At 38.7% G+C, this 25,752-nt stretch overlaps 2 protein-coding genes across 9 annotated transcripts; one reads left to right on the top strand and one right to left on the bottom strand.

Annotated features, from left to right (window-relative positions):
• The first annotated feature begins 544 nt into the window (after positions 1–544).
• On the top strand, positions 545–19,110 carry rufy2 (RUN and FYVE domain containing 2). 6 transcript variants are annotated; one of them, XM_077519975.1, is made up of 20 exons: positions 545–693; positions 2,518–2,687; positions 4,972–5,145; positions 5,249–5,366; positions 5,482–5,583; positions 5,697–5,820; positions 5,960–6,024; positions 6,104–6,169; positions 6,258–6,327; positions 6,414–6,515; positions 7,700–7,816; positions 7,899–7,991; positions 8,077–8,151; positions 8,231–8,328; positions 13,243–13,362; positions 13,445–13,574; positions 14,052–14,146; positions 16,787–16,835; positions 16,899–16,979; positions 17,059–19,110. In XM_077519975.1, exons 2-20 carry the CDS (start codon positions 2,612–2,614, stop codon positions 17,200–17,202), a joined length of 1,899 nt encoding a protein of 632 aa, XP_077376101.1. In that variant the 5' UTR covers positions 545–693; positions 2,518–2,611; the 3' UTR covers positions 17,203–19,110. The 6 variants fall into 6 exon arrangements, with proteins under 6 accessions (XP_077376101.1, XP_077376102.1, XP_077376099.1 ...); XM_077519976.1 differs by lacking the exon at positions 545–693 and adding an exon at positions 2,141–2,301; XM_077519973.1 differs by lacking the exon at positions 545–693 and adding an exon at positions 4,046–4,426 and having other exon boundaries at positions 2,537–2,687.
• Positions 19,111–19,155: 45 nt separating this feature from the next.
• hnrnph3 (heterogeneous nuclear ribonucleoprotein H3 (2H9)) lies at positions 19,156–25,170 on the bottom strand. Of its 3 annotated transcripts, none has more exons than XM_077519979.1 (11): positions 25,078–25,170; positions 24,274–24,366; positions 23,720–23,875; positions 23,420–23,563; positions 22,251–22,389; positions 21,648–21,847; positions 20,565–20,663; positions 20,281–20,387; positions 20,063–20,198; positions 19,828–19,881; positions 19,156–19,748 (listed from the first exon to the last, which is right to left on the bottom strand). In XM_077519979.1, the coding sequence occupies exons 2-11, from the start codon at positions 24,359–24,361 to the stop codon at positions 19,678–19,680; spliced, it is 1,194 nt and encodes a 397-aa protein (XP_077376105.1). In that variant the 5' UTR covers positions 24,362–24,366; positions 25,078–25,170; the 3' UTR covers positions 19,156–19,677. The 3 variants fall into 3 exon arrangements, with proteins under 3 accessions (XP_077376105.1, XP_077376104.1, XP_077376106.1); XM_077519978.1 differs by lacking the exon at positions 25,078–25,170 and adding an exon at positions 24,583–25,071; XM_077519980.1 differs by lacking the exon at positions 25,078–25,170 and adding an exon at positions 24,448–24,596.
• Between the last annotated feature and the right edge of the window lie 582 nt (positions 25,171–25,752).

The following is a 25,752-nucleotide window of genomic DNA, read 5'->3' as shown; positions in this document are numbered from 1 at the left end:
GTAGCAATTCATTTATCAATGGATCATACCTCCGAATGCCATCAGCTAATTAAGTAAACAAGTTCATAATTAGTGAGTTGTCACTATATTTCCTGACTAAAGGTAGTGGCAAACTTTTTATTTTGATGATCAAATATGTACTTTAATGTTTTCGTGTAACATGGTTGGGACTGAAACGTTATGTAATGAATTGTGGTGTACAACTGCACTGTGAGCACTAGTTCAAATATATTTGTAGCTAAATTATATAAACAACATCCCTGTACGGCATCCTTTATTTTGGCATTTTGCAAGCAGCAAGTCATTCATACAAGCATTTTCCTTTCTGTCCAATCAGTCGGGGATCGGATTCAGCACTACTCAAGTACCGTTCAGCAACATGCATTATGCACTCATTCACATCTTCATGTATTTATAGCACATGCAAAGTAAACCTATCCACCCCTTGCCTCCTTGAGTGGATGGATCTTGTGGTCTCCCTCCCTCCATCCTCTCGCATCCTGTCGCATCCCTCCCTGACTGACCCCACCCCCCTCTCTCATTGGGTGCTGTGTGGGGTGATGGTTGTGGATTCTGTCCGTGATGTCTCTGCCACAGCGTGGAAGGACTGCCCTAAAACAACTAGATAGATAGATAGATAGATAGATTTTCCACATTGCAGGAGTGGAACACAGAGATAACTGCTGAGCTGAGGTAAGATAAATGTAACGTGATATTTTGTATGGGATGATGGCATGATACATAGTGTAGCCTCTATTTTTTGCATGTGTACTGTCAATACAGCTGTTCAAGTTGTGCTTATACAAATATACACATTATCCTTCAGTTTTTTTTTTTTTTTTTCAATATTTGTCCACAACATACAGTTAAGTTGCATCCCATCAGTGCTGCAGAAAGGCAGGCTATAAAAACAGCTTCCTGTCCCTGTTGGAGAACAGAGCTTTCACTGAGCAATGTTAGCAGTATTGATCGGCTGGTTGAGCCACGTGTTGTTGAAGGCTGTGTCATGCTCATGGGTACTAGCACATTCTTGTACATGTAGGGTTCAGGAGGGTTTCGGTGAAGATGAGCTTTGAGGTGGAGAATGGTGGTGGTGAAGATGACAATGCTTTTGACAACTACTGTATTGACCAAAAATAAATACAGTGGAATCTACAAAGTCGAACACTGTCCAATGGGCGGTTCACGTTCAGTTTTGTTTTGTTTTTTTCCTCACACTTAAATCAGATGTAAAGTGAAGTAATTAATTTCAGGTCCAAATGTTGTCACCATAAAACCTTAGGCAAATGTACAGGCAATGTCACATTAAAGAGAACTACAATAATGTAAAGATAATACGCCCTTTGAAGACTGCTGATAGACACTTAACATAATATGGGAAATTCTTTGTATGCAAAGGATTGGGTCTCTGGCGTGGCGCACCGCACCATCCATCAATTGAGAAATTAAATAAATAACAAAGTAATGATTTGTCTTATTTAAAAAAAAAAAAATGTGTCCACAAGAACACATCTTGGTTTTGTGGTAATTATATGAGTACAAGAACAAATCTTGGGTTTTGTTGTTACAAATTAGATGTTGAAGTAGTTGTATGTTGTTGTTGTTGTTTTTTACTATACATAATTGATAACTACTCAGTTGTATTGCTCATTTTATGCTGAGCAACCGTGCTATGTCGCAGTAAGTGCTAGTTCTTTGCTCTTTGGTTATCAGTGCACTTGTCTTCCTATTTGGCCTACTGTGGCAGAAACTGCTGTATAATATGAACTAACTGTAACATAAATGCCCAAACATACAATAGTCTTTCGTACGTACTATTTTTTTCTTTGATATACTGTCTGTTGACAAGAAGATTGACAATTTGTCAAGACAATACACACACTAAACTGCTCAGCTCACATTTTGACTCTTATATTACCTACATGACAAAAAGAAGTTAAAAAAAAAAAAAAAAAAATCCAGCCCAAAACAAGCAGGAGGATTTTAGACGGTAAGAAGCAGAAGTAGCCAAAGGACCACAGGGAGTCAACATTGAGTCATGAGGAACGTTTTTCTTTGCTTAACACATTGAAAAAGGATCTGGAAGTAAACCAGTCATATGATCTGCGGTCAGCCATAAGCTATTAGGGCGAGAGAGGGAGAAGGGAGAGAGCGCTTAGTGCACAGTTAAAAACTCAAATGAGGAGGAAAAGGTCAATACATTGTTTACTATTGCCTCCGGTCATAGATTGTGTTGTAACGGATGTAATAGGGTGTTAGCTTCCATATTCTGCTCATGGATGCCAAAGCTGCAGCTTCAAGGTAAACTTTGATTTGATAAGGAATATCTTACAGATTTTTCATGAGTCCAAAAGGTCTTGTGTGATAAGTGAAGGTCTGCGAGAGAATATTGTTTTACATCTGATGTCATTTTTGATGAAATGCTGTGATATGTTGCAATGTAGGTTCTTAAGCACACACCTCCGAATATGTTGGTCTTACATTCTGCTGATAAAATCTGCACATTCTTTTCTCAAGCACACCACTGTGAGCCATTCGGAGACTCTGGAATCGGCGTGACTCAGTATCACATTGGCACCGAGGCACCAGGTCAAGCAGGCTCCCTCCGGCCATGTATTCCCCTCAGAGCCTCCATCGCTGGGGCATCACTCACAGCGAGAGTATGGAGCGGCTAGCGTACAGCCAAGGTAAGCGGCCACTGCAATGAGCTCTCACTATTACCTGACAACAATATACACTACTTCAATTCATACAGTCTATTCATTGACCCACATTATAGATTCACAACCATGTTAGCTACACCTGTATAATCTAATGAAATCATCACAATAACTATCACAGCCTCAGTGTTTATCATCAATTTTGCACGTTCTTTCTGTGCGGCATTGGAAAACGGAGATCCTAGAAAATCTTTCTATAGGTGTTGAGTCACACCACATACTGACTGTGTCTGAAATGTTCCTTTCATCCTTTCTTCCTTTGGTGTTCCACCTCAAAGATACCATAGACACACTTATGACAAAGCAAATAAAAGAGCTTTTAACCTAATACGACAATATACAACTATTTTTACAAGCATGCTGGAAATTGTGTGGCTTCATAATTGCTACATTCATTACACTACATTGATATTCATTGCTTTAAATGTTAGTTTTAATTTAATATAGCGTGCATATTTTGGAGTGTGGGAGGAACCACAAACTGTTGATGCGGATGTGCTTAACCATTAACCTTCTCCACCGTGCTGCCCTGCAGCAGAAATGTATTATGAAAAATCAGGACAAAATAAAATACTTTTTTTAAATGTATTGAATGTCAATACTGCGATTGGCTGGCAACCAGTCCAGGGTGTCCCCCGCCTACTGCCCAGAGCCAGCTGAGATAGGCGCCAGCACCCCCCGCGACCCTTGTGAGGAATAAGCGGTCAAGAAAATGGATGGGTGAATGTCAATAGCCAATCTTGAAATAAAAAAAAATAAAAAACATTACAAATAAATAAAAATAAATGAAATTATTATTGCTAAAATAGTATTCTAAATCCATTAATTATTTTATTATCCCTGAAATTACGTAATATGTGTAATAATTACAGCATTGTTTTTCGTCCTCGTACATTCTCGCGACAACTGGCTTTTTTTTGCAGTTCTCGCGCCTAGCCTACAGGGGGCGGCAGAGCGACAGCAATGACGTAGTGTTTCCTTTTGTGTGTCTCGTGAGTGTGTTGTTGACACCGCCCCTCTGGAGAGAGGGCGCAAGACTGGCGGCACTATCACAAGCCGACTGCGGCTCACTTCTGCTCGCTGTAAATAATCTCCACGGCGACACCATGTACGGAAATGAAAGCGTCTCCGAGGAGCGGCACCTCTGTTTTATGCATCCGCCGGTGTTACGGACGTTCAGCATGTAGACGAGCGAACGACGCCTAGCGACGGTCGGCGAGCCTCACGTCACCTCCTCGTTTATTGTGAATTCGTACTGCACCTGCCATTATTGCCATTGTTTCCCTGATACAATTGCTGTTGTTTCTAAACTACGGTTATTAAAGGTCTCTGGGTATCTAAGCGTCAAGCTAACCCACCGCCACCGAGCGTACGGGGCCAGGCCAGCGGTTGCTGAGGTCCAGAGACGTAGCCAAACATGGCATCGGCCGCCGAGCACGACCTGGCTCTTTCCGAGGCCGACAGCAGCAAGGACAAATCTCATTTGTTCGGGATATTGAGGTTACAAGAGGAGAAATGTAACGTCGGCGAGAAATGTATCCCCACCGTGAGGGGAGGCGGGGGTGGAGGAGGAGGAGACGGACGATGGCAGGCTCCCATCTTCGCGTTCGCCAGGAAAGCCTCCGAAACCATTTCAGGGAGCATTCACGTCCTGCCTAAAGTGTCGGAGAACAGAGCATCCGTGCCAGGCGAGTGGACCGCTCAAGGTAGAGTGTCTCCATCCGTACGTTTTTGTGCTCAGCTTCGTACAACCGAGACTGGCTGTCAGGCAGTCGGAGGATACATAGAACGGTCGCATACTGTATGTTAAATTTAGATCTTTCAATTAACCTACCATGTATGTTTCTGGAGTATGGAGAACTATGCCACTGAACTGTCGGGCAGAGAATCATGAAATTCATAAAAGATTAAATATTGTATTGTGATCATGAGATGCAGGGTGTATCACCCAGGTGACCATTTTCTACACAACACAACTCGCATGGTTATGAGGATGTCCTGCCCTCCTTTTATCATGGCTGACATGACCTCATATCCTCAAATGTGCAGCAAATTAATTGTTCACATCTGGGTGCTGTAGCATCTGCTGTCTTTTGCTGGTATAACAGTTGACAGACTGAAGCATCACATGTTGCACTGGTGATAATGGAGGGGAAATATGCCGATTAGATCTATTTGAATTGTCTTAACTTCACTAAAAGTCGTTGCCTAAAAATTTTAATGATGCCATTTGTGTATGTGTGTCTGGCAGCTTTACGGGATCCCATGTCCATGGAGCGAGCCAACCTGCTCAACATGGCCAAGTTGAGTATTAAAGGCCTAATCGAGTCAGCACTGAGCTTTGGAAGAACTCTGGACTCGGACTACCCGCCTCTGCAGCAGTTCTTCGTTGTCATGGAGCACTGCCTCAAACATGGGCTACGAGGTCAGATAACTGCAGCTTCGTGTACTGTACATGTCGCAACTTCCGTCCATTACATTCTGTGTGTCTGAAAGTGTCTTCTTGTCTCTCATAATAAATTTTCCAGTGAAGAAGTCCTTTCTGGGATTTAACAAGTCTCTTTGGGGTCCTCTGGAGCTCGTGGAAAAACTGTGTCCGGAAGCAGGAGAGATCTCAGCCTCTGTACGAGATCTGCCGGGACTCAAGTAAGGAGTAAACTCAGCCCATGATGAGAAATTCAACCAAAAAATAAATATATTTTCATTTACTTAATGAATAAAGTCTGATGAAATAATCAAGTAACCTTTTCTTTGCATCTAGGACTCCTTTAGGTCGGGCCAGAGCGTGGTTGCGACTGGCCCTGATGCAGAAGCGGCTGGCCGACTATCTGCGACTTCTCATCACCAGAAAAGACTTACTAAGGTAATAGTTTTCATAATAAATATTACAATTGGTTGTCCAAAGCGTATGTGAGTGAAGGCGGAATTAGTTGGGCTGCTTATGAGAGGCCTTTTTTTTTTTTTATTCATGTGCAGTGATTTCTATGAGAATTCGGCGCTGATGCTGGAGGAGGAAGGCGCCGTGATCGTGGGCCTGCTGGTCGGCCTGAACGTGATTGACGCCAACCTGTGTGTCAAAGGTGAAGACCTGGACTCTCAGGTAACCGCAACCTCAGACACACACCCACTCCTCTCCACACATTGCTAACTTGTCTGTATACATTTATAAAAGGGCTTACTATTTTCTGCTAACACTAGAGGTCACTCGCTGCATATCATCTTGTTTGATCTGTTTTTAGGTGGGGGTGATTGATTTCTCCATGTACTTAAAGAATGACATTGATGATTACAGGAGCGAAGAAAGGTGAGTTTTCCTTATTGTTTATTCCATTTTTTTCCACACAGTACCATTTCAATGTGAATGTTTGTTTCCATGACAACAGAAACAGCCAGATAGCAACCATCTTGGATCAGAAAAACTACGTAGAGGAGCTTAATCGGCAACTGAAGTAAGATTTTACTTTTGACCTTCAAGTATGGAATTTTATAGATATTCAAGAAGATTATGCTTTTGTTTTAACGCAATGTTGCGTCCAGTTCTACAGTTCATGGACTTCAGGGCAGAGTGGACTCTCTGGAAAAGTCCAACTCGAAACTCATAGAGGAGGTGAGATTTGGAAATCGTTGGTGGTAATTGTGAAAATAAAAAAGACCCCACTTAACTTTGTCCGTCTCTGTCAACATTTTGTATAGTTAGCTATAGCCAAAAACAACATCATCAAACTGCAGGAAGAGAACCAGCAACTACGGAGTGAAAACAGCCTCAGTCTTCTCAAGGCACAGCAACATTTAGAGGTACTTACACACACTGGCGCTGCACAATATGCTTATTATTATTATTGTTGGCCTCACTGTCGGAATCTGCTGCAGATTTTTTTTTTTTTTTTTTTATTTTGCACAAGTGATCTTTTTATTTGGATCACATTTACCTAATTGACTCCCAGCTATTTTCACAGAAGCAACCCCCTTCACTCCCGGCTGTTTTACTGGATTTTCACTGATTTTGCAAGGCCCACAGAATATTGCTATAAAAAAATTGAACCTACCGAGAGAAAGATTAAAGTCTCTTCTTTCATCAGGAAAAAAAAAAGTATATTTCTATCTGTTTCAGTTTTGCGGCACTTAGCATTAGAATATAACTAAGTTTAATAATTATTTACAAAATTTACAAATCTATTTAGAATTGTGAGTAATTGAGCTTTTTTTTCAACATGGCTCGAGTTGATCTCATACTCTGCTGCCACCTGCTGGCCGTTTGTGTTATAACTGCCATTTCTTCAACCGTTCTTTGCAGTTGAGAGGCTGAATCAAAGCATAAAAAAAACTAAAAAAATTTATACATTTTTGGGAGCAAACAATGATTCATTGTATTTGTTAGACTTATAGTAGGACTCAAAAGTATATTTGTATTCAAGTTAATTTTGCAAACAATTATCGGCTTACTTATCAGTTATCGACATCGGCACTTCTAAATTAAAATAGCATTATCGATCCAGCCATTTTCTTGACCTCGCGGGGGGTGCTGGAGCCTATCTCAGCTGGCTTTGGGCAGCAGGCGAGGGACACCCTGAACTGGTTGCCAGCCAATCACAGGGCAATAGCATTATCGTGCATCCCTAAAAAATAAGTAAGACAAAATACATTTTTAGTCTTCTATATAAAAATCATTTTTGATTAATTATGTAATCATATTTCTTGAGCTGGTGAATTTTGGGATTTTGCGTGCAATTATCATAAAATTATTATTTTTTAAATCACAAAATAAAAATCTTAAAATATTTACTCTGTGCAGGAGGAGTTTCACCTTTTGCCTTTTTAAAGTTTTTTCACAACTATTCAAATGTACTGCAATGCAATCCCCCTATGACTTTTAATGCCTGAGAAGTAGTTAATAGACCACAAAATTACAACAGCAATGGAATTCCATTCCATTATTGACCAAAACAACACAACACAATTCTTGTTAATTGTTTCTGCAGGTGTCTCAAGGTGACATGTCAGTGGAGAGGGACACATACAAGCAGTCTCGTCAAGGCTTGGATGAAATGTACAACGAGGCGCAAAGACAGCTGAAGGAGGAGTGTCAGCTCAGACAGGTGAGACAGCAACTCCGTTTTACACATGCACCGTCTTGTGACGTGTGACGACACCAGCGCACATTGCATGCCTTGTGATCAGGATGTGGAGAACGAGTTGGTGGTCCAAGTGTCAATGAAGCAGGAAATGGAGCTGGCCATGAAACTTCTCGAAAAAGACATTCATGAAAAACAGGTGCAAAATATGTCCGGCAAAAAGTCCATTATAGTATACACCACATAAATCCTCACTAATTTGTGCAACTGTTATCTACAAACAGGACACATTGATCGGTCTCAGACATCAACTGGATGAAGTCAAAGCCATCAATGTCGAGATGTACCAGAAGATGCAGGTAAACGCAAACACGCACTGCTTGTTATTATGATCGATAATAGCCAACAGCTGTTGAGCCCCACATTCTCGTCTTGTAGTCATCTGATGACGAAATGAAGAAGAAGAACAACATGATCAGTCGTCTTGAGGAGAAGACCAATCAGATCACTGCCACCATGAAGCAGCTGGAGCAGAGGTGAGCAACGCAGAATGTCTCGGTCGACTAACACAAACTAAAGAAGCACAAGAAAATCATTTTTCCTCTTTGATCTCCTCAAGTCATGCAAGTCCGATGTGCCGTAGTTACATTTTTGTTTATTTTTTTTATATTACTGTAGTGCAAAAATATAAACAACATCATCGGCGATTAGTTGATGACACTACATTTATCACATTTAGTGTTACTTTAAAAAGTCTGAAGTGATGGAACCCCTGACTGCAACCTTGCAGAGGAGTAATAGAGGAAAATGATTTTGTTGTTCACTCCAGTCACGAGTGTCAAGGTTTCTCCCAAGGAAATCAGTCATTAGCCTTCAACAGAACATTCCCCGCCATTAAACTCATTGTCATGGCAACATGATGCACAATTAAGTCTTGTCTTCAAAGTGATGCAGAACCCGATGGCATCTCCAGTTTCGTCATCTCTTTACTCTCTACTGAAAGTTATGACTGGAGATATCCAGTTAATGATTAATTATATGAACTTTGTCATGTGCGAAAACAGTGAGTTGAGAAGAATTTTGTTAGTTGCCTGGTGCCTTTATGTAACAAAATGATTAAAAAAAAAGAAAAAAAAAAAGAATAATGTTCTGAATTTTGAGGACAATTATTGAATAACTAACTTAAATAAATAACTAACCTGTGGTTGAATTTTTGTGAATGAGAAAAAAAATCATTACACACTTATGCGAGAGTATATTTAAAGTAGGGGTGTGAATTGCCTAGTACCTGACGATTCGATTCGTATCACGATTCACAGGTCACGATTCGATTCGATACCGATTAATCCCGATACGAATGGTCACGATTCGATACCGATTAATCCCAATACGAATTTATAAGTCGATTGTTGCGATTTTTTTTCATTCATATTTAGAAAATACTAATCAGTAAGCTTGTAGAGTGTAAGATTTATATGAAAATGTATTATTTATTTATCTGAAATTTCAGTCTTATAGAGGTTGTAATCTGTTTCATGTTTGAACAGCATTAAAATAAAAATATTAAGGCTTAATGTGCCGTTCATATAACATTCTTCCATGCTCAAGGTGTGAATCCTAAAAAAAAAAAAAAAATAAAAAAAAAAAATAAAAAAAAAAATCGATTTTGCTGATTATTGAATCGATTCGAGAATCGCGCGATGTAGTATCGCGATATATCGCCGAATCGATTTTTTTTAACACCCCTAATTTAAAGTATAGTATGTCATAGAAAATATTGATTCTCATTCATTTATGTAGTCAAATAAGGTCAGTATAGATTAAAACCAGCTCTCACTCTAATGCAGTGCAGTTCTACAAAATGCAACAATAGGGTTGATCTCAATTGACGTCATATTTTCCTCATTGCTATGCAGGAGTCGGACAAAATAGAGTAGGACGTGCGTACACACCATTTTGGAAGAGAGCGACGTCCCAGGCATGAAATTCCAACATGGTTCAATCGACAAACACACTTTGGAACAGCGTAAACGGTGGTTGACATGTGGAGACCTCAAAAGTAGGCGTAAATAAACCAGTTTTCGTAGAAAGGTCAGATTTATTGTATGATCGTTGCTGGCACTCCGGTGTGGTCGATAATTTTCACAAATACGAAATGCATTGAAGTCATGATTTTCATTTGAAGATTTTAAGCTTACCTTTGGTTACTTCTGTCTCGTTGCTTTGGCGTGGTGACACAGTGACCGCTCACATCTGAGTGACACTGATCAAATCGCATGTTTTTGTAGGCATAGGGTTCTATAGCGCTGATACTCCATATTAATTTTCACATCAAAACAGCAGTGGCCTCAGGGTATTTTTGGTGTATTTATAATTCATCATGATGTATTTGTATATTTAGTAGCTAGCATGTTGTAGCAGGCAGCTAGCAAGGCTAACGCTGAGAAAGCAGACGATAAACATACCTGCAGTCGCTCATATTGTGGGTCTGGATTTTCAGCTGCTGGCCCATTTCGGACGTCGAAATGTAGAGAGCACATCGGTGACATTTTTCCCGTAAATCACTGCCGTTTATTCGTACATAGACATCCCTCTGGAAACACCCTTCATTCGATCCCGGTTACACCATCGCCAATCATATAGAGGCAGACACCAAAGCAGCAGAGGTTTGTTGTAACCATATTACGTCTTTTAAGTATATTTATGGTAAAATAGCGAGTCAGTTAACAAGTTTTGCCTCATGCGAATACACTCCCTCAGTCGCTCGCCTGTGTTTCTTGTCCGAAAATCAACTGGCCAAAAGCAACATAACAACCATAACATAACAACCAAAAGTTGTTATGAACACATAAAATACTAATTGGATTAATATTCATTGAGAATTCTTAGTAATCTTAACATTATCCTGGGAGATATCCACCAATGTGTAGTTAAGGTTCCACGCATGACAAGTTGAGTTATTGATGCATCCTGTCTAAGATGATTCCTGACGAATCATCCTCACTGCACCAGTGAGAACCTCCCATAACTCCTCCCCCAAAACCAAGTCACCCACCCATCTATTTAAATGTGCTCCATCCTCTCTGTGAATGGTTCCTTTGCACTGACATGCTTATTTTTGCTAGTTTTCATGAATGCCTTTATGTATTGTGCAGGCATCAAACTGTGCTGTAATTGTATTCATTTTCCTGCTTCGCATTGCTCATACAGTGAAAAAAAAGAACCACAATGAAAATGTCACTTTTTGCCTGACTGATGACGTCCTTGAGTGTAACGGGGCGCCAATTACGATATTGATGTATTGACATCCTTTCTTCCTTCCTTTTCTTTCTGATCTTCTTTTTCCTTTTTCCTTCTTCCCGCCTGTTTATCTCTTTTATGCCATGAAATCATCCATTGATTATTTTTTCTACCCACATTGCTTTGCAATTGGTTCCTCTTCCTGCGCGCAGCGATAAAGATCTGTTAAGCCAGACCAGAACTCTGGCCATGTCGTTTGTCAAGTGCGCCAGCACAGACACCGAGCACCAGTACAAGCTCGTCAAGGACATCTCCTTCTGAGCACAAACGTTATCACACGGGAACTGACGGGATCAATTAACCCAGATTGACTTTAATATTTTACTCCTTTTCCCACATGTTGTTGTGGACTGTGCAGTTTGGGGAAATTCATTTGTGATGATCAGGATTGTGATGTCATTTTTTCTCTCATTATCGTCACGTCACCTTTTGTCATTGTAGCATGTCGTGAAGACCTTAGAGAGAAGCTGTCGGTGCAAAGAGGGAAGTTAGCAAAATTGTCAACAGGCAAGCGTGCTGAATTTAAGACGATTGACGCTGATATTAAAGTTGAGGCTCTGATGTATACGGAAGAGCTCCCATCTCAGAGCAATAAACTTACACAACACAAAATGGTGGGGCACCAAACACTTACAATAGGTAGGCTACATATATGAACATATAATTTTTTTTTTAATTGTGTAATTCGAGTTATTATTATTCCTGGTAGTGTACATTTAAACCATCAACAAAAAAATGCTATCTTGTAGTCACATGAAGAAAAATATATGGTGCATTTAAAAAAAAAAAAAAAAGAAAAGAAATGTTTAATGATTATTGGTCTTGAATTGATGATTTTCTTCTTTGCTATTGTTTTGTTACCGTTTGACTACGTAATACTTTTCAAATAATTGTAAGATCCGTATTTACACTATTAAATGAAACTACAGGTATATTTTAATTCTGTTATTTATTAATCCCTGGATAGAAAAGGTCCATAGGATTTGTTGTGTTCCCAAAATATTTCAGTTTGTTTGTTGTGACGTGCACCATGTTGACTATCCGGTGAGCATTTTGCTTGTTATATTAATTGATAAATCAATTTTGTTTCTTTCATCTTTACATATTGGGATCTATTTTTTGTTCCCACACCTTCAACCAACAAAAAGTGATGTAATCCCATTATACTCATTGTGCTACAGTCAGACACACAAAGAAAATGAGTTGGAAACTTAGTCACATAAAGGTTAAAGGCAGGGTCTTCCGTTTTCACTCAGGAAAATGCACTTTATAAATACAGGATGTATAGCCATGGATTCCTTCTCAATCGACACCTCTGGGCTTCTGTTAATGTGTGGTGGTGATTTTTTCCTAAAGCCTGTATTTTGCCATTTCGTGTTTTGTTTTGTCAACAGTGGGACGTTTCTGTGGACAGACATTTGTTTACCCCTCCAGCCAATCGAAGAGCAAGGGGTGTGTCACTCACTATCGCCAGACGGGGCCGGGCGAATTTGTCGGCTGCATGACGTCACTCCCGCAGGCTTGTGGGGGTTTAGGAAAAATCACCACCGCACATTAACAGAAGCCCAGAGGTGTCGATTGAGAAGGAATTAATGGCTATACATCCTGTATTTATAAAGTGCATTTTCCTTAGTGAAAACGGAAGACCCTGCCTTTAAGACACATTTCCGCTGTAGCGCCATCTGCTGGATCAGGTGGATCACTTCTCCTCTTGCCCTCATATACAAAATAGCCACTGGTTACACCACTGTAAAATTAAAATGTTTAACGGATGACCCTGAATGTTATATAATGTCAGGGCTTGGCGTGCTATTTATTGACTGTAGTGATAGATTGGGATGTACTAAATCCATGTTTATAGAAACTTACCATAACAGCACTGTCTTTTACCATCTTGATCAATAAAATGTGACGTTTTGAAAGTGCTTGGGAGTGTCTGTGTAGGAAGCTCACTTGTTGATCGCACAATCCTCGCCACATTTCATTCTGCCTTGGTTGCGCGTTTGAAGTTTTTCCCCTTCCATCATCTGTTGAAGGCATCCTGGTTCTTTTCTCCTTTGCCATCGTCCTCTCCCCACCTCCTACGCCAGTTTTTTTTTTTTTTTTTCCTCTCCATGGTCCTGAGTTTGTCGCTGGTTGTAATGGCGCAGATTACAGGAGGCCGAGAGCCACCGCACCACGGCCGAGGAGGGCACCAGGCGCTTCAAGATGGACTTCGTCAACAAGGCCGACAGCCTGCAGCGGCAGATCGACCACAGAGAGAAGCAACTGTAAGCCCAGCAAACGCCACGGGAAAAAACCCCGTCTGCTTCATGTTTTGCGCTGATGTCCGTGCGGCGTGCCGTTTGGCAGGCAACAGCTGGAGACGGACCTGAAGATCGAGCGGGAGTGGAGGCAAACGCTGCAGAACGATCTGCACCGGGAGAGGGAAGCGGTGGCGCAGCTCAGCACGCAGGCGCTGCAGATCAACGGCCTCAAGATGGTAACCAAAAAAAAATCAGTTCAAATTGTCATTGCCACGTACGTTTGAAATTTACTGGTAACCGAAGCATTTTTTTTTTTTTTTTTTTTTTTTTTGTGCGCGTGTGATTTTGTGCTCTTTAATTCACCTGAAACGTGTTATAAATCCAAGACCCTTCACCGGATACTTCAGAGTTCCACCAGAATCGTGAAGTTGTCAGGAGACCAGAGGAAGGACCAAAGGAAGGAAATATGGGCCTGTGTATTTGTGTTTTAGCTTTATGTTCAAAGTCGATATCTTTGCAGCAATTGAAGAAAGTCTCATGGAGGTTTTAAGAATTTTCAGACAAATTAGGTGAAATTGGAATAAGATAATTTCCTGCAGCACAGCCGTAGGTCTCGCACATAATATTGCTAATCACGTTAGTATACTTAATGAAGTGAGTGTAATTGAATGCATTGCAAACCATGTTTTTTTTATTTTATATAAATTTGCCAGGAGTTCCATCGCCTCCAGGACGAGAACTTCCAGCTGAAGAGCATCTGTGAAGATCAAGAACAAGCTCTTGAGGAACTTGGCTCAAAATTGAGCGAGTATGTGCACTATTTAATTAATATGTTTGAGCTCAAGGCCAACATTTGAGGTTTGTTTTTTTTCTGCCGAGGTTAATTTGTCTATCACTCATGAACCCATGTCACACAAATGACTAGGCAGTAGTTAAATTATTAAATACAATCTTTATTTGAATCTATTATAGGCCGACACGTAATCAGAAACATAGTTTGCCATTAGGCAAGGCAGGGGCAGCAGATTTGACACAAACCGCATATCCTTCACATTAGCAGTGCAGCAATGACAATTGACCATCTCAAATTCACTGAGTCAGGTGTGTTGTTTTTGTATTCCTTTAAAAATAATAATAATAATAAACCTGTAAGGCTGATTATTTTTTTATTAATTACTATCTATAGTAAGGCTTTTTTTTTTTTTTTTTTTTAACGACCATGTATAGTAAGGCTTTTTTTTTTTTTTAAACGACCATTATAGTAAAGCGTTTTTTTTTTTTGTTGTTTTTTTTTAATTACTATTAAGGCTTTTTTTTTTTCAACGACCGTTATAGTAAAGTGTGTTGTTTTGTTTTGTTTTTTTAACGACCATGTATAGTAAGGCTTTTTTTTAAACGATCATTATAGTAAGGCGTTTTGTTTTTTTTAGTACTAGGTATAGTAAGGCTTTTTTTTTTTTTTTTTTTTACGACCATTATAGTAAGGCGTTTTTTTTTTTTAGGTTTTTTTTTTATTACTATCTATAGTAAGGCTTTTTTATTTTTTTAATTACTATGTATAGTAAGGCATTTTTTTTTTTGTAACGACCAGGCTTTTTTTTTTTTAAACGACCATTATAGTAAGGCGTTTTTTTTTTTTTTTTTTTTTTTTTTTTTTTAGAACGACCATGTATAGTAAGGCTTTATTTTTTATTTATTTATTTATTAAACGACCATTATAGTAAGGCGTTTTTTTTTTATTACTATGTATAGTAAGACTTTTTTTTTTTTTAAACGACCATAAAGTAAGGCTTTTTTTTTTAAATTTTAAATGACCATTATAGTAAGGCGTTGTTTTTTTTTTAATTACTATGTATAGTAAGGCGCTTTTTTTTTTAACGACCATGTATAGTAAGGCTTTTTCTTCTTTTTTTTTTAAACGACCATTATAGTAAGGTGTTTTTTTTGTTGTTGTTTTTTTATTACTATCTATAGTAAGGCTTTTTTTTATTTTGTTAACGACCATGTATAGTAAGGCTATTTTTTTTTTTAAACGACCATTATAGTAAGGCGTTTTTTTTGTTTTTTTTATTAATTACTATCTATAGTAAGGCTTTTTTTTTTTTTTTTAACGACCATGTATAGTAAGGCTTTTTTTTTTTTAAACGACCATTATAGTAAGGCGTTTTTTGTTTTTGTTTTTATTAATTACTATCTATAGTAAGGCTTTTTTTATTTTTTTTTAACAACCATGTATAGTAAGGCTTTTTTTTTTAAACGACCATTATAGTAAAGCGTTTTTTGTTTGTTTGTTTTTTTAATTACTATGTATAGTAAGGCTTTTTTTTTAAACGACCATTATAGTAAAGTGTGTTTTTTTTTTTTTTTTTTTTTTTTTTTACGACCATGTATAGTAAGGCTTTTTTTTTTTCTTTTTTAAACGACCATGTATAGTAAGGCTTTTTTTTAAACGACCATTATGGTAAGGCGTTTTTTTTTTTTTTTTTATTACTAGGTATAGTAAGGCTTTTTTTTTTTTTTTTACGACCATTATAGTAAGGCGTTTTTTTTAATAGTTTTTTTTTTATTACTATCTATGGTAAGGCTTTTTTTTTAAATTTTTAACGACCATGTATAATAAGGCTTTTTTTTTTTTAAATGACCATTATAGTAAGGCGTTTTTTTTTTTTTTTTTATTAATTACTATCTATAGTAAGGCTTTTTTATTTTTTTTTAACGACCATGTATAGTAAGGCTTTTTTTTTTAAACGACCATTATCGTAAAGCGTTTTTTTTTTGTTTTTTTTTTAATTACTATGTATAGTAAGGCTTTTTTTTTTAAACGACCATTATAGTAAAGTGTGTTTTTTTGGGTTTTTTTTTTAACGACCATGTATAGTACGGCTGTTTTTTTTCTTTTTCAAACGACCATGTATAGTAAGGCTTTTTTTTAAACGACCATTATAGTAAGGCGGTGTTTTTTATTTTTAATTACTATGTATAGTAAGGCTTTTTTTTTTTGTAATGACCGTGTATAGTAAGGCTTTTTTTTTTTTAAACGACCATTATAGTAAGGCGTTTTTTTGTTTTTTGTTTTTTTATAACGACCATGTATAGTAAGGCTTTATTTTTTTTGTATTTATTTATTAAACGACCATTATAGTAAGGCGTTTTTTTTATTACTATGTATAGTAAAAAAAAAAATTTTTTTTAAACGACCATTATAGTAAGGCGTTTTTTTTTTTTTTAGGTTTTTTTTTTTATTACTATCTATAGTAAGGCTTTTTTTTTTTAAACAACCATTATAGTAAGGCGTTGTTGTTGTTTTTTATAACGACCATGTATATAGTAAGGCTAAAAAAAAAATAAAAAAAAAATAAAGTCTGAATACTGAACCACAAATATGTAGCGCTTGTCATCAGTTTGCTTTCTAACTGTAATACAATTTCCTCACCATTTTGACATCCAGATCCAAAATGAAGATTGAGGACATCAAAGAAGCCAACAAAGCACTTCAGGTAAAATTATACGCTGTTGCGTCGCTTCACTGACGTGGATTAAGATTCCCACGTGTGTCGCAGGGTGGGCAGGTGTGGTTAAAAGACAAGGAAGCCAGCCACTGCAAGCTGTGTGAGAAGGAGTTCTCCATCTCAAGACGCAAGGTGAGCCTCCGACTCATGCGATCACCGACGGGAGCTTTCGCACGCGTCGGTCTGCCGCATCGTTGTCGCGTGTGTGCAGCACCACTGCCGGAACTGCGGCGAGATCTTCTGCAACGGCTGCTCGGACAACGAGCTTCCGCTGCCCGCCTCCCCCAAACCGGTGCGAGTGTGCGACACCTGCCACGCGCTGCTCCTCCAGAGATGCTCGTCCAACCCCACCTGAAGCGTGACCAGCTACCTCGTCGTCCCTCCGCAAGGTCCATCCATCTCTCTAAAGCTCGCATGCACATTGGACGCTCTCGCTTGGGCTTGTGCTGGATGGATTTGGAAGTTGAGACGTTCAAAGTGACATTATCGTCTTCTTTCAAATCTAGGAAAACTGTTCAGCAGGCTCCTGAAATACTGTATGCTATACGTAGTGTATAATATTTTGTTAGTCTGTTATCACAATTAATCTAATATCATAATTGCCCAAATCATTTTAGGTTTTTGAAAAACTTTTGCAAATTACTCTGACAATTATGATCGAGAATCTATATGTTGTTTTTTTGAGCAACCACATAATATTTTTTACTGATACTGTGACTAAGTTAAAAATGTACGACGGCGTATTAGGGCCATGTAGAAATATATATTTATTTAGAAGGCGGGGGCAATATGACAAGGAAAAAAAAGTGTCAAATTTGCCACTTTATAAACTGGCAACAATGATATTGTTTATCTCTGCTAAAGAAATTAGTATCTCCTTGTTTGAAAACCCGACCGAAAAGTACATTTTAATGAGTTCTTCCACCATTAGACACTTTGCAAACTGTGACTTTGTGTAGCGGTTCCTTTCTGCCGGCACTACACTTGACACAAACAGCCACGCGACGAGAAAAAAAGTGGCAAATTTGCCACTTTTTTTTTCTCATCATATTGCCCCCGCCCTCTAAAAAATATATATATTTCTACGTGGCCTTGATACGCCGTCGTAACATGTAAAAAATGACTTTCGGCAATTATGTCATTTATTTTTCCTACGAGGTGGATAGCTACACGTTGAGCTTTTTATCCACTTGTGCATTACAAATTCACATGATGTGTGATGACACCTTGTGGTCGTCTGTGGCAGTGCACATTTGTCTGCTCCGCAGGGTCAAACGTTCACAGATGTTTGTTTACGTCTCCTTAACTGGATGTCGCTGCTGTTGTGTTCAAATATTCGAAACTCTTGTCAAGTGCCCTGTTAAGTGTGCATTCAGAACTCATGGAAAGGCACTTAGGCCACTAAAAGAAGATGGACTTCCCCTTCTCGGTTGTAAAAAAAAAAAAAAAAAAAAAAAAAAAGACAGGACTTCACAGTAAACAAAAGCACTAAAGACGAAATGACTGTGTAACATTGTTTGTACCAAAATCAGGAGTTAAGTGCCACAAGAAAGTACTAACAGTCTCTGAAGATGCGCACAAAGACAAAAAAACAAGTTTAATGTTGTGTCGCCCAGGCTGCTGCTCATGTCGGTGTTGGTGCAAATACTGGTATTGCCAAAATGAAGCAGGTACAGTATTAACATTTTGAGGTTCATTGTAGTTAACAGTAAGAACGGCATGTTGTAGGTTCGCGGCACAAATTGCAGTGGATGCTGCTTCAAGGACCGAGAAGTTTGTATTCTGACGTTTTGTTCTGTTTGTTCACGTAACTGACCTGCTCGAAGTTCCCGAGTCATTAAAACATTTTTTTCCCCCTTTCTTGAATATGAGTCCTAGTGAGACAAGCAGTTCAGAAATTGATAGATATAAAACTGTTGACTGGTTTAAAAAAACAACAAAAAAAACTCTTGCAACAGACCATTCTTTTCCAAGTCTACATGCTCATCTGCACACTGTGGTTTTGTATTTATGCTGACAACCTGGAAGTTAACTGTCTTGGTTTGCCTTCTAATTTATTCCTGTGTTAATAACACTTCATACAATCTAATTCAGATTAGCACCTGGGCCTCATTTTATATATAATGTACAGGAGTCCCAGTCCTCAAGGGAATGTGTACTGTTTTTTTTGTTTATCAGATTTAAACTTTATCATATTGTTGATTGCCAACAGTATGCTGCCTTGACTGTTAGCAGTTTTGATTAAATGGAATTATAAACCTGATCATGTTGTCATTATGTCAATGTACACAAAAAAAACAATAGGCTGTTTTCTAATAAAAAAAAATGTATTGGGCAAAAAATGTACAACAGCTGCAAATGGTAGACATCAGTTGTAACAGGACAAACAATATTGAACTGAAATTCAAACACACACACAAGCTCCCAATTGCTCAATTTTAAAACAAAATGTATGTGGGGTTGGGCCTCCAATCATGTAATAGAAGACTTTCAGAAGTTGTTAAGGTTTTTTTTTTTTTTTTTTGGTTTTTTTTAACATTGGTACATGTGGTACTAGTATGAAATCCTGCCAAATATTTCTTACAAAGGAAAACTTTTTTTTGTTTTTGTTTGTGCAATTAAGATTACCCCCCTAACGAATTACATAAGGTTTCCTACAAAATGTGACCATAAACGTGCAGCTTCTACCTTCAGTCTGGCCAACAAAATGGAATAATACAATGTACTAGTCATTTTTAAATATGCGCGAAAGGAAGAAGAGTTTCGGATCAAGCTTGGAGACAAAACGTGGCCCTTGAGGAAAATAAAAGGAAGCCGGGTAATGACATCATCAGTATGCGCCTCGCACTGCACTGCTCCGTGATCCGCCTCCTGAGTTGCTATAGTAACCACCGCCACGACCTATGAAATGTACAAAAACGATAAATATATTTTGTTTTTAAATGACAACTGAACAGAAAGAGATTTGACCAACACGCACTTGATTCGGCTCCGCTGGCTGTCGAGTTGAGAAAGAGCTCAATGTAGCGGTGTTCTGTGGAGAAAATGGAAAATCCAAGATGACTCTTTCTCATAACACTGCAACATTTTTAATCACAAAAATAGGCAAGGTTTTAATTCCAATGGCATTTAGCGGTACACAGTTTTAACTGGCACTATGTGGAGGATGCTTGGAAAAATCTGCCATACAAAAAAAGAAAAAGACGACGGCATACGCATGTGGTTCTTGTCTTTGGACATAGCGGCCACGGCGTCCTCGTGGGAGCGAAACTCCACGTCAGCCTCTCCTGTCAGCTTGCCGTTGAGAGCGACGTCGATGTGGACTCTCAGCGGGTTCAAAGGTGAGAAGAACTGGAAAGGAAGCAAAAAAAAGTGTCAGGGACGCAGCAATCAAAAACAACGCCAATGAAGCGTTTGGGCGCCGTAGTCTCACTTTAGTGATGTCCATCTCGCTGGTGCGAAAAGGCAAACCCCTCATGTGGACAAAATGGCCGCCGTGGTAGTTTGAGCCTCCGTCAGAGTGCCGACTGTAACTGCTGCCTAGTGACAAATACAAACATACACTAGAACGACGAGGATACAAACTGTTGACAACCACTTCTATTTATTTATAAAAAATAAAAACCTCATCTGTGATTGAGGTCATGATTGACCGCGATTTTAGGGAAAAACATCTTAAAAAAAAAAAAAAAAAAAAAAAAAAAAAAAAAAAATTACCTCTTCCTCCTCGCTCTTCTCTTATGCGCTCATCAAACATGCAGTTTCCAAATCCATAGTTGCTTAATCCATTGTAGCCGTCATAACTATGTCCATAACCTGGACACACGCAGAACAACAATTTGAAAAATGAAAAAAATAAAAATAAATAACTTTTATTTTGCCTCATGCACAGCACAAAAGACAAGCTCAGACCTCACTATCAATCCAACAGATGATTAGTTGTGCATGAGCTCCCTCTAGTGGTCACTGCCAAAGTATTTTTTTTTTGTCATTTATCGTTTATCGCGGATGTTACGTTCCAAAAACTACCCGCAATAATGTAAATCTGCGTTACTTATTATTAAAGAAAACAACAACAACAACAAAAATCCCCTATTTTTTTCTTCTTTTTTTTTGTGGTATAATTTTTACTTAATTAGAAATGCTTTTTCATTCGTTTTTTTTTTTTTTTTTTAATTTACATTCATTTTTTTTCCATTGAAAGTATGTTTTTTTTAATTATAGTACACAGCACAGTATATATTTTTTCCATTTGTTATGTTTTGGTATGATTTTTAGTTTATTATGAATTCTTTTTCATTCATCATTTATGTTTTTTTTTCATTTAGTCATTTTTTTTCCATTAAAAGTATGTTTTTAAAATGTACTTATTATACAGCACAGTATATATTTTCTATCTCCGGAATGCAATGCCGTGGAACGACGGGACAGACACCGTTGGAAAGGTCTCATCGAGACGGATACGCGGATGCCCGTATGTCTCCGGTCGGACGTAGGGTTCGAGAGATACGGCCACACAAAGACAAAAAAAATAAACAAACCAAAAGGCATATTTAAAAAATAATTTGCACTGTAAAAAATCTGCAAAACAGCAAGGCCGCGAAAGATGCACCCGCGATAAACGAGCAAGAGTCACTGCATCAAATACAGGATAATAATGAAGTTCAGTGTTAACTTTCAAACTATTGTTATTATTCTTTACATTGTCCTGTTTTTATTGAACACTTGTGAGTCGAAGCCACCATTCATCAGCAAATCTTGTGCGACTACAGCTCAGCGAGCAACCTCCAACCTACTTACCTCCCCCATACCCCCCACCGCCTCTCATGGAATCCATGAGGGCGCCGCTGCGACTTTGACCAGAGCCAAAGTATCCCCCCCTGGGGCCCTCCATCACGGGTCTGTCATAGGGCCCCGGTCTCTGGGCCCCGACCACCCGCCGGGGTTCGTCCAGATAGTCTCGGACCTCTTCGCGACTGGTCCGAAAGATCTCGATGTACCTGCGAGGAGAGAGGCCGTCCGCGGCGAGTTGAGCGAGGGTCGGAAACGGCTGACTTGGCCAGCACACAGACACAGAAAGATGCAGACAGAAAAGACAGATATGCCTAACAGTTTGTCTAGCTGGGAACAACCTGGACAAAAAAAAAAAATGCACTTGGTCTACCTCAGCCTCTACAAGCCCAATGCCCCCAATTACACTACATGTAGAAAATTAGACAATCAGCACACATTTTTACTTGTACACATTTGATTGTATGAAAGCGCCAATTAAAAGTGTCATTATTCTAACAGTCCCAAACCCCACCCCCTTATTGGCAACAGAAAGTAAATGTAGAACATCCCCCCAAGTATAGTATGGACTAGAGTAGAAGAAGCCCAACCCAGTCTTGCCGTCCGTCCCACCTGTGCCCTATCCTTTCCTTGTGTTTCCCCCGAGCCTTGTCTGTTATCTCCTTTGAGGCAAACTGCACGAAGGCTTCCCCTGTGCTCCTCCCCTGGTAGTCCACTGGCAGAGTAATCCCATTCGGCACGATTCTCAACCCTTCAACCCAAGCACACAAATACATAAGTCGGTAGGTAGACAAACACCCATTGGGAGCGTTCAAGTGGAAGAAGACAAGTCATGAGGGGCCACAAGCCGTCGCAGCTTTAACGTGGCCGTATTCAAAGCAAGAATTGGACATGAATGTGCTGGATGGAATAGGCCTAAGAGGAAGGGGAGAGTGACACGAGAACTGGCCTGAGGTCAGCCAATACCAAAAAGAGACAATTTGGTGTGCTGTGGGACTGGCGGATACTCGCTAGCCACATCATTAGGTACACCTGGCCAAATAATAAACTTTTGTTGAGTTTTTTAGATTGAAATTCATTCAAATTGTAATTGTCTTAAATGACTGGGGATGGTAAAATAAATAAATAAATAAATAAATAAATAAATAAATAAATAAATAAATTTTTTGGGCCATATCGCCCAGCCCTGACCCAATAACACATGTCTATAAAAAAAATATAAATACATTGGCAGTTCTCAAATGAATCAATGTGGCTTAATCTCCCAGTTGTAGACTATTTTAACACGAGTTGCATAAAACAACTGACTACTAAAGTCTTAACTTTACAGCACATCACATATAAGTGCTCGAGTTGACCCCAGGTCAATGTCATGCATCGTTCCTCTCCCCTGACCCAAACAAGCCCGGCCTATTCCATTGTTTTACCTCCTTAATATAGATCATACAACAACAAAAAATACATTCAATCATTTATCAACAACATAGTAACATATTAGAACAAGGTCAACATACTACAAGAACAAACAGACATAAGAAGACATGCAATCAACATGCGTTAACGTCTACTTGCTTATCTGAAACGTTATCTGGAATCTTAATATATCACAGACAGAACAATAGTTGAAAATATATTTAGTTGACTACAAAATACATCTTTCATTTGAATCGTTGGGCTTTGGTTCCGTAGAAAATATATGAAAAAAAATAATAATAAAGCAACATCTGAACGCGTTTGAGGAATAATAATAATCTAATGAGAGTGCATGATGTTGACGTTACCTGAAAAGAACTGAACAATTTCCTCCTTGCTGCAGCCAAAGGGCAAACCTCGGAGTCTCAGCATGCAGCCGCTGGAGCTGTCGTAGTCAGCAGGGCCGCAACGCTTCAGCACCCAGTCCATCTCGCTACGGTTCGACTTGAACACTGACGTGCACACCGGCAGACACAGGAGAAAGTCAAAGGGTTATTCAAACAGAGAAATAACTGGAAATAATTGAGAACAAAAAAAAAACAAAAAACAGCGATACAGTGCAACATCTGAATTCAAACAGCCTGAAGTCATGCACAACTATTCCTTACCCTCAATGTATCGGTGTCCCATGTATTTGCGATCTTTACTCAGAGCGTTGGTGAGACCCTCCGACGTGTTGAGCTCAATAAACGCCTCACCGCTGGGCCGGCCTTCTTTGGAGTACGTGAAACACACTCCGTTGACTTTGCCTGTGATGTCACAGTCTGCGGACAAGACATTTACATTTTTTATTTTATTTCATTAGATTTTTTTTGAGAAAAAAAAAAAGATCTGTTCTTGAAAAAAAAGAAGAAAAAATATTAAAAAAAATATTTAACAATTTTTATCAATGTTGCATCATTTTGAAAAATGACTTAGTAGCAATTTATTACCCCTCAGTAGGACAAATGCACAATTTTGTGCATTTTTTTTTTTTAACAAACAAGAACTGGCCGTCATCATCATCCTCGTGAGGTGTGCAGTACTAGACCTGTTCCATATGTACAAGTACCTTGACATAACTTCTGTTAGGAATTTGTGCTATTTAAATACAGTTTCGACTGGATTGCAATCGGATGCATTTTCAAGTCTCCGGCCGAGAGATGTGTATGCTCGCTCTCACCTGCGAAGAAGCTGGCCACTTCCCTCTGGGTGCAGGCCCAAGGAAGGCCTCTTACTCTGACCACGTAACCCTCTTCGCTGGACGACATTCTCACTGGCAGGAAGCACAACAGTAACAAGTTGTTGGATTTTCAACATTGCTGCTATGTTTGTTTGTTTTTTAAAAAACAAATACCATTAACAGCAGCCACTTATTAATTCGTCTTGAGCACCACAAATCACATTCAAGTTACAGTACTTAAAAAGCAAATGTAAACTGTAGAACATGTGTTAACATTGACAGGTACAATAATCATTCCAAATGCCTAACTATTAACTGGCTGTGTAGGATCAAGTTGACACATAAGCGAAGAATTGCAGGTGGTTATAGATATTGGATATGAGTTACTCCTCGTGACAAACTTGTCAATTTCCAGCAAATCCAAATAGTTCCTATGGAAACCTCGACAACAAGCAAACCAACTGCCTAAAAGTCTATAGTACACTTATTTCTCTGTAAGGCTGACGTCGTAGAGAAAGCTTCTCCAGTCGCCTGAAGCGAAACGTCACTTTAATAGTTGATGACTACACTTTGATAACATTTGGAGTCAGCTCACTCGGCTTGCGCTTATCTGATGGGCTAACGTTAGTTAGCTCGAGAACGTTAGCAATTAGCTTCGGCTAACACAGCGGTCAAATGTACAACGCGAGCTAGCATATTGTTATCCCACTAATGCGTCGTTATTGTATATCGCAAATCATCACTGACTAAAAATGCGAACCGCACGCCCGCGTATAAGTTTGAAAAAGCGCGAAATTGTCTCACAATCGCGATTTGTGCCGCCGGTGTTTTGCGTCTTATAACAGCAGCAAGCCTCAGGTAACACTTCCTGTAATCACAAGCTCACGTTATGGTCTCGCGAGACTTGGGTTTGAAGACTACATTATTCCACTGTTTCTCTCGCGTTACTTCTAGACGACTATGTGCGTACTACTGAGCACATACCTGAAATCAAATGGAAAAAGTGGGAAAGGAACAAATGTGCAAGGAAAATTAGTGCCAATACTAAGCGGTATTTATTGTCTTGATGTTTTTTTTATGTATACGCTCCATTTTTATTTTAAATGACGTGATGTGTGAGAATCCCCAGTTTGTTAATTTTTTTTCCATTTCATGTTTATTTTTGTTTTTATATTGTTGCCATGTTCAGGCGTTGCATCTTCTACGAGCGTATGTTCATAGAAATGTATAATAAAATCAAAAAATAAATACCTGAAATAAAGAATATTTTTGCTCTTAAACAATTCTAATTAAACTTAAAAAATATAAAAGAGTATTTAAAAAAAAGAGTTGTAACATTCAATTGGTTAGGCATTCCCAGCAAAACTAGATTGTTTTGATATTTATTTAGCTTGAGTTCATTTGTTTGACTATTTTTTATTTTTATTTTTTCAAATGTAATATTTTTCTGTATTTTATGTGTGGCTGTACTAACTGTAA

This window comes from Festucalex cinctus, chromosome 4 (assembly GCF_051991245.1).
Source record: "Festucalex cinctus isolate MCC-2025b chromosome 4, RoL_Fcin_1.0, whole genome shotgun sequence".
In the NCBI taxonomy this organism is placed as follows: domain Eukaryota; kingdom Metazoa; phylum Chordata; class Actinopteri; order Syngnathiformes; family Syngnathidae; genus Festucalex; species Festucalex cinctus.
This window is presented reverse-complemented; position numbering and strand designations above follow the sequence as displayed.

What these genes read in the sequence shown, in the direction of transcription:
- rufy2 (XM_077519973.1), top strand. Translation starts at nt 4,138, where the DNA reads ATGGCATCGGCCGCCGAGCACGACCTGGCTCTTTCCGAGGCCGACAGC. An exon ending in GATTACAGGAGCGAAGAAAG is followed by an intron (nt 6,025 to 6,103) that starts GTGAGTTTTCCT and finishes CCATGACAACAG; the next exon opens with AAACAGCCAGATAGCAACCA. An exon ending in AAGCCAACAAAGCACTTCAG is followed by an intron (nt 16,836 to 16,898) that starts GTAAAATTATAC and finishes CGTGTGTCGCAG; the next exon opens with GGTGGGCAGGTGTGGTTAAA.
- hnrnph3 (XM_077519978.1), bottom strand. Translation starts at nt 24,616, where the DNA reads ATGTGTCAACTTGATCCTACACAGCCAGTTAATA. An exon ending in AAGGAAAGGATAGGGCACAG is followed by an intron (nt 21,848 to 22,250) that starts GTGGGACGGACG and finishes CTCTCCTCGCAG; the next exon opens with GTACATCGAGATCTTTCGGA. An exon ending in GCGAGATGGACATCACTAAA is followed by an intron (nt 20,199 to 20,280) that starts GTGAGACTACGG and finishes CTTCCTTTCCAG; the next exon opens with TTCTTCTCACCTTTGAACCC.